We start from the raw sequence: 7,112 nt of genomic DNA on the forward strand, positions 1-7,112 counted from the left end.
GGATTTTATACCCGAAATGTGCTGGAAATGGAGCAAAGAACCTAGATCTGAAAGCTCTTACTCGAACCACCACTTTGCACCAAGCTTGTCTTCCTTCAATGATCTTTAAACACACCCACAATGAACTTACAACACTCAAGGAGGCTCTAGGGTTTCAAGATTAGGGTTAGGGACTATAGAGGCTGGAAATGAGGTCAACGCCTGAGACGTAAGGTCTTTAAATAGGGTGAAACACCCTAAAATTAGGGTTTCCTTCTGAGTGGCCAACTCGCCGAGTTGAGGCTCCTCAACTCGTCGAGTTGCCTCATTAAACTTCGTGGTCAAGCCAGCTTTTACTCGCCGAGTTGAGGCTCCGCGACTCGTCGAGTAGACCCATTAAATCCCCACGATTCTTCATCTTCAACTTGCCGAGTTGGCTCCTCCAACTCGCCGAGTTCCACTTGAAATTGGCATAATTCCACAATTAACCTTCTAGATTACAGGTGTTACATGAACCAATTCAACTTGATATTCATATATGTCCAAGATTAAGTTCTTTTAAATCTTTCAATCTAAACTTTTAGATTTGAAACGAAGTATCAGTTCCCTCTACCCTAAATCCTTGGCGAAACAATTCCCAAACTTTGCAATTTCCAAATTTGAAATATTTGTATCATACTGTAACATCCGGATTCCCAGGTATCTTGTATTAAGTATTTTCGTTAAATTTTATAGAGGGACTCGGCGAGTAGGCGCTCAGACGCCGAGTGGAATCGCGCATTGACAGCCTGGATTGATGAGTGGACTCGGCGAGTCCGCGTTGTTAAATGAAGCCCTAATTTTTGGGGCTTGTGCCCTATTTAAAGGCCCTTATGGCCGTCAATTGCGGCCATCTTGTTAGAGAGAGAGAGAGAGAGAGAGAGAGAGAGAGAGGAAAGGCTTGAGTGCAAGAAAGGGCTTATAATCTTCATTTTGGGGTGATTTTGCTAGAGAAAGAAGAGAGGATTCATCTAAAGCTTGAAGGGAGATTGGATTGGAGCTATTCATCTTGAGAGTTCACCTTTAGAGGTATATTTCCTTCTATTTCGTGTTGATATGATAGATTCCATGATTTTAGGGTTTTTATCTCCCCTTTTTATGAGATCTAGGGAGTATGAGATCTCCTTTGTGTTGATGATATCAGATTTGGACCTTGAGAGGTCCATAGAGTCACTACCCTCTAGCTTTTTGTAAGCAAGTAAGAAATTGGAGACTAGGTTGCCATTTCTAGAGTTATTTCTCCATCTGAGGCTTGATATGGGTTGCATGCACGTAAAGGTTTCAAAAACATAATCCACGAAACTCTTAACTTTAACAAAATCGTATCAATTCTTCAAATTGTAGCTTCCTATATACAACAAACCATCATTCCAATTAAAAATTTCATATCAAATTCCTAAAATCAGCAAATTTTATTAGTTTAAAAGTAATGTGTTGTGTTATTTGATATAAGAATAATACGGCAATTTATATATTTTTTGTAAACTATAATTTCTTTGTGTTTAACATATTCTATGGTCCATTCTGTCCGGTACAATTCAGTTTCTTCCGGTCAGGTCCGTCCAGCCTTAGTTATGATCGTTCTTTTAAGGTATTTATTAAATACAATACACAACAACCAGAATACTTCGAAAAAAGAGCTCACCAATTTACCCCGACTTTTTATGGTCTCAATAACTCAAATAAAACCCGTTTAATCACACACATACTCATTCTCTCTCTGCTCTCTGCTCTCTTCGTCTTCTCCAAGTAGCTAAAGCTTCTGGTTCTGCTGGTCATCATTCATCAATGGCTATTTTGGTTGTATCTATGGTCATATTATCTATGGCTGCTCATTCAAGTAAGCATATTCCCCCTTTTTTTTTTCCTCCCCTTTTCCCCAAAATACTCAGTTATCTCCACTTGTTCCCTTACATTTTTGTTATAACTTGCTCCGTTTGGATCCGACTCGTAGCTACTGTCTATTGAATTACTAAAACCGTGTTGGAATAAAATCAGAACATTAAGTTGAGTTTGTTGTGGATTTCAATGATTCTCGTACATTTTTCGAAACTACAGCTATCGATGCATACACAGACATGTGTTTGTAGAGATCTAAATATGTATATTTGGAGTAAAGTCGCAAGTTGTAAATTTCAATGGATCTCGTACATTTATCGAGAATGTTTGAATATATACACATTACACATAGAATGTTTGTGTCGATATAACTAAGTTTGTGAATGTGTTTGAGTAGGTGGAAACTGGTGTGTGTGTAAGAAAGGTGGACAAGATAAGGTTCTTCAGCAAGCGATAGACTACGCATGTGGAAATGGAGCAGACTGCACTCAAACTCATGATGGTGGTAAATGTTTCAATCCGGACACGGTGATGGACCACTGTAACTATGCGGTTAACAGCTATTTCCAAAACAAAAATCAGGCCCCTGGTTCATGTGATTTCTCCGGTGCAGCTATGGTGGTCACCGCCGATCCAAGTTAGTCTCTCTCTCTCTCTCTCTCTCTCTCTCTCTCATCACCACATCCAAACACACATGTTCCTATCATCATTTTTATGTTTTAGGAACTTTTGATTTTATTTCTATTACTATTACAACAATAAACTTGCGTTTTGGGGCTCATTATTTAATCACTATAATATAGAGACGTCATAATCAATTTTACATGTTTTGTATTCTCTGAACAGATTAAAACTGTACTTGCCATTTCTTTTTATTTGAATACTGAATTATGATTATTTGATACCATTATTAGTAAGTATCATTAATTAACTTTTGAGTCACTAATCATTTTGTTTGTTTTTTTAATAGGTTCCAATGGATGTACTTTTCCAACTTCAGCCAGGTATGTCTTGATGAATATTTTCGATTTTCTTTTCACAATACCGTGTAAAATCTAAAACATTTAAAAGTGAAGAACGTTTAATTTGTTTATAAATAAATAACAACAAAAAAAGTTTAAATAGTGTTTTAGGTTAAAATATTTAGTAGTCCCCCACAGGCACACGATTTGTATAGATTTATCGTACGGTCAAATAGTGGTAAAAGACTGAGGACTGTGAGAGGGTTAACTAGCCTCTGCCCAATAAATTTGTCCTTTTTGGACACATCATGTCACATGACCTGTTGCTATACACTACTTACAATAAATACTAGCCGTTAGACCAGGGCCAGATTTCCTATTTGATATGCGTGTCATTTTTTTTAAAGAAATATAAAATTACAAACACCTTCATTTTAATTTAATATAATCTCACGATTTTTTTTAAATATCACAAAAGAGTTATTTATGTGTAGTGGTACAACTGGATCAACAACCAACACAAAATCACCGGGTTCCACCTCCACTTCCCCGTACGGAAACAACCCATCTGGCGTGTTAGGTGGCGGAATGGGAGGAGGGTTGGGCCCATCTGCGTCCAGCATGGACACAGATGTCAGCCACGGTGGACGTCAAGAAACCAACATTTTTGGTTTCTTTGCAATTATCGTAGGTGTGGGAGCTTTTATGCTTACTTGGGGTTGATGAAAAAGAATGGTACTACAATTATTCTATTTATGGAAAACATTAGACAGACAATCATGGAGTTTTGTGTTACTTTTCTGGTGGTGTCATGGTGTCTAGTTTAATCCCGAATTTAGGTAGAGAGTACGTAAGATTTAGTTTAGTATTTTTATTAATAGTTAAGAGTTTGTTTTTAAATTTATTGTTTCTAATTTGTACGACAAATGTTGCTGATGGAGTTACGGTGATTGCTTCACCTAGTTTTTTGATCTGCCTATGAGTTTCATGTGTGTAATGTATGTATGTTAACGTGTCTGATTACATAAAGCCTAATGTGAAAACAAAATTGATACCAGTGAATCAAAAAAGCTCATCGAGATTTGAGTGTAGCATGACCCGAGTCACTCAAATGTTTGTGCAACTTATTCCTGTTAGACAATTATCAAAAAAAAAAACCTTAACCCATTAAGATCTAAAAAATATAAGAAAACATGTAAGGCTAGAACTTTTTGAAGGGGGGATGCTGTAAATACCTTGATTCAAAATCTTCTCCACAAGTGTCACATGTAAGGCTAGAACTTTTTGATGTTCCCTGGTGTAAAAGAAATGGTTAAAATAGTGGTAAAATAATACATATTGATGCAACTATGTTTAACTTTTTACCAATTTATTCAACAAAATAGTGTTTGACATGAATTATGCAACCCCATTTCAACTTAATAGGGTAAAGTGGTAAAAAAAAATTGAAATATTGTTGTATAAACTCAAAAGTAGTAGATTATGTTGAATCGTGGTTGCAAAAATATGTGTTTAACCCTAAAAAATAACAAAAATAAATTATCTTTTACTAATTTTTTTTGGTAAGGAGTAACATGGTCTAGAGTGATACCACCTTCTGTTTTCTTCCTTTAGATGCATTTTTTGATTTGGGAGCTGTCTCCTTTTTATTGGCAACCTTTTTTGTTGGAGCTTGTTTTGAGACATTAATACTTTGAGAAGGGACATTATCACCTTTATCATCTTTGTCCACATTTTCTGAATGAAGCTGAGATGATGATGATGATGGCTGATCATGATCATCATTACCATTATTTTGGTGCTTTTCTTCTTCTTCTTCTTCAGCTGTTCTATTTTTTTCTTTCTGATTTCCCTTCTTTCTTCTACTCTTCTTGTTATTATTATACTCCATTAAGTCTACCTCTTCATCTTCAACCTCAATATAAGCTTTCTTAAAAGGAGCCACTGGCTTCCTTCCTTTTCCACCATTATCAACATCAACATTTTCTTCATCCTCAGTCAATTCACTTTCTTGATCGTAATCTTTATTTTCATAGCCACCTGCAAATGGATTCTTGAGGTTGTCAACCTCTTCATGGACCTCATCAGCTGATACAAACTCATCTTTATCACTTGCAACTTCCTCAGTATACTTGTTTTCTCTATCTTCATCTCCAAATACTTCTCTCAAAGCTGCAATCTTTTCCTTATGCTTCTTAGATCGCTCATGATTCTTCCATTGTTTATCACTTTTAAACTTCTTCCCACAAGCCACACAATACAGCTCATTCTTCTTCTCAATTTCCTCCTCATACTCACTGATCTCATCATCCTCCACCTTTGCCCATTCAGGCTCCTCATAGGCCCTTGCTCGTAAAGCCTTTTCCCTCTCCATCTCCTTCTTCTTCACCCTCTCTTCCTCTTTCTTCCTCTCTATCTCCTCATTCCTCTTCACCTGCATATCAATCACTCTCTTGTCCCTCTTCTTCACAAACTCTGCTAAGCCTCTGACTGTGTCATTGAACTCTCTCCTTGCCTTCTTCCTGGTCTTCTTGTTCTCCTCTTCCATCAACCTCCTGGACTTCCTATTCGGTCCAGCCATGGCATCGTACTGATCAGCCCAAACAAAATCCATCACCGTTACAAAGCCTAACCAATATCCGTAAAACGCATTCACCTGTGCATACGGACTATCCAAATTGCCCATCAAAGGCGCCTCTTTCACCACATCTCCTAACCCTAACTTCTTCGCAAAATTCAATTCATTTCGATAGATTTTATCAAACACATCGCTATAAACCTTATAAAACCCAGTGCCTTTATCAGAATAGCCAGAGAAAACAGAATTTGAGAAGAATCCGAAGAGATCAGGTACGATTGCGGGGGATGAATTATTAGAATTTGAACTGGAGAACAGGATTTGAGAACGGTGAGAATCATACCACGCACGTTCTTTCGCGTCGGAGAGAACTTCGTAAGCGTTGACAAGCTCCTGAAAAGAGGCGGTCGCTTCGGCTTCAGAGACGCCGGACTTGACGAGTTTGTCCGGGTGACGCTGGAGGGCGAGCTTTCTGTACGCCGATCGGATATCGTCGGCGGTACAGTCGCGGTGGACACCAAGGACTTCATACAGACACCTCTTCTCCGACGAATCCATCGATTCGCTTCTCTCAGTTTCTGACGGTTTCAATGAGTTTTGATATTCCGTTAGGCAGCTCCGGCAACCAGTGGCCACGAGCAAGACGCAACATTGTTTTATTCTCACAGTCCTTATATTTATACTAAACATTCAATCAAGTTACGAGATTAGTCCCTAGACAATTTCTGACCTGCACTTTTTATCTAACAACATTCATTTTGTTACCTATGGTCCAAACATATAAAAATGGACCGGCTTAAACTACAATCAGTAGATCAATCATCAATGTTCGCATGTAGGGATGTTAAAAAGTCTTATAGGACCATGATCTCGTATGGGTAGAGTTGTCAAACATATCAAGTTTGAGTTGTCGTGTTCGAATACAACAACTAGTATAAATTATTCGTGTCGCAGGTTGGAAACATCAACCCGAACATGACCCGTCTAACCCGTTTAATTTGTTGGTTCGTGGGTTAGATTTGGGTTCACGGGTTGACTGGATGGTGTGTTGATCCATGAACCCATATATTATTTGCATAATAGTGATGATTGGTTGATTTAGGGCAAACAATGCACATAGACTAATAGGAGTAGCTGCATACCTTAAATTTAATATATTATACGATGAACTGCCAAATGGTAAACCATATTCGGTGAGCTTTCTTTAAAATGGTAACACAATTTCAAAAGTAAAAAAAATTATACGAGTTGGTGGGTTAACTTGTATGCCCATTCAATAACCCGAACACGACCCATTTATTTGACGGGTTGACGGTCATAATTCTCAACCTAAATCTGTTTATTTTTGTGTCGTGTCGCAATCCGTATAAAAAATTTGCCACCCCTACATATAGGGGGATATTTGCTTGAAAAAAAATCAAAGGCGGGGCGTGGGCATGTGCGTGGGCGGTGGCAATGTTAACCCATGTTTTAATTTTGGGGGTGGGGCGAGGTTGGGCATTCCTGTTAATATAAATATATTATATAAATGTGACATCTCCATTTTCACGGCCAGAAAATACCGATTTTGTTTATGCTTTATAAAAAATCACAGTACCTCTTTTAATAAAAATGTTGCAGAATTTGTTCCCAGTAAAACATGATAAATACGTTATCAAAGCATTTCCAAAGAAAAATATTTTTATTTATTTTAAAACATTTGGGATGTCATTGTC

General features: G+C 37.6%; 2 protein-coding genes across 4 annotated transcripts; one reads left to right on the top strand and one right to left on the bottom strand.

Annotated features, from left to right (window-relative positions):
- Positions 1-1,633: 1,633 nt before the first annotated feature.
- Positions 1,634-3,792, top strand: LOC145047375 (PLASMODESMATA CALLOSE-BINDING PROTEIN 3-like). Its single transcript, XM_078995631.1, has 4 exons — positions 1,634-1,858; positions 2,255-2,494; positions 2,828-2,861; positions 3,314-3,792. The coding sequence occupies exons 1-4, from the start codon at positions 1,807-1,809 to the stop codon at positions 3,540-3,542; spliced, it is 555 nt and encodes a 184-aa protein (XP_078851757.1). The 5' UTR covers positions 1,634-1,806; the 3' UTR covers positions 3,543-3,792.
- Positions 3,793-3,798: 6 nt separating this feature from the next.
- On the bottom strand, positions 3,799-6,041 carry LOC145047373 (DNAJ protein JJJ1 homolog). Of its 3 annotated transcripts, none has more exons than XM_078995630.1 (3): positions 4,533-6,041; positions 4,055-4,113; positions 3,799-3,949 (listed from the first exon to the last, which is right to left on the bottom strand). In XM_078995630.1, the coding sequence occupies exons 1-2, from the start codon at positions 5,953-5,955 to the stop codon at positions 4,094-4,096; spliced, it is 1,443 nt and encodes a 480-aa protein (XP_078851756.1). In that variant the 5' UTR covers positions 5,956-6,041; the 3' UTR covers positions 3,799-3,949; positions 4,055-4,093. The 3 variants fall into 3 exon arrangements, with proteins under 3 accessions (XP_078851756.1, XP_078851755.1, XP_078851754.1); XM_078995629.1 differs by having other exon boundaries at positions 4,414-6,041; XM_078995628.1 differs by having other exon boundaries at positions 4,411-6,041.
- Between the last annotated feature and the right edge of the window lie 1,071 nt (positions 6,042-7,112).

The sequence above is a fragment of the Lactuca saligna genome, chromosome 5, assembly GCF_052625555.1.
Source record: "Lactuca saligna cultivar CGN05327 chromosome 5, ASM5262555v1, whole genome shotgun sequence".
NCBI lineage: Eukaryota > Viridiplantae > Streptophyta > Magnoliopsida > Asterales > Asteraceae > Lactuca > Lactuca saligna.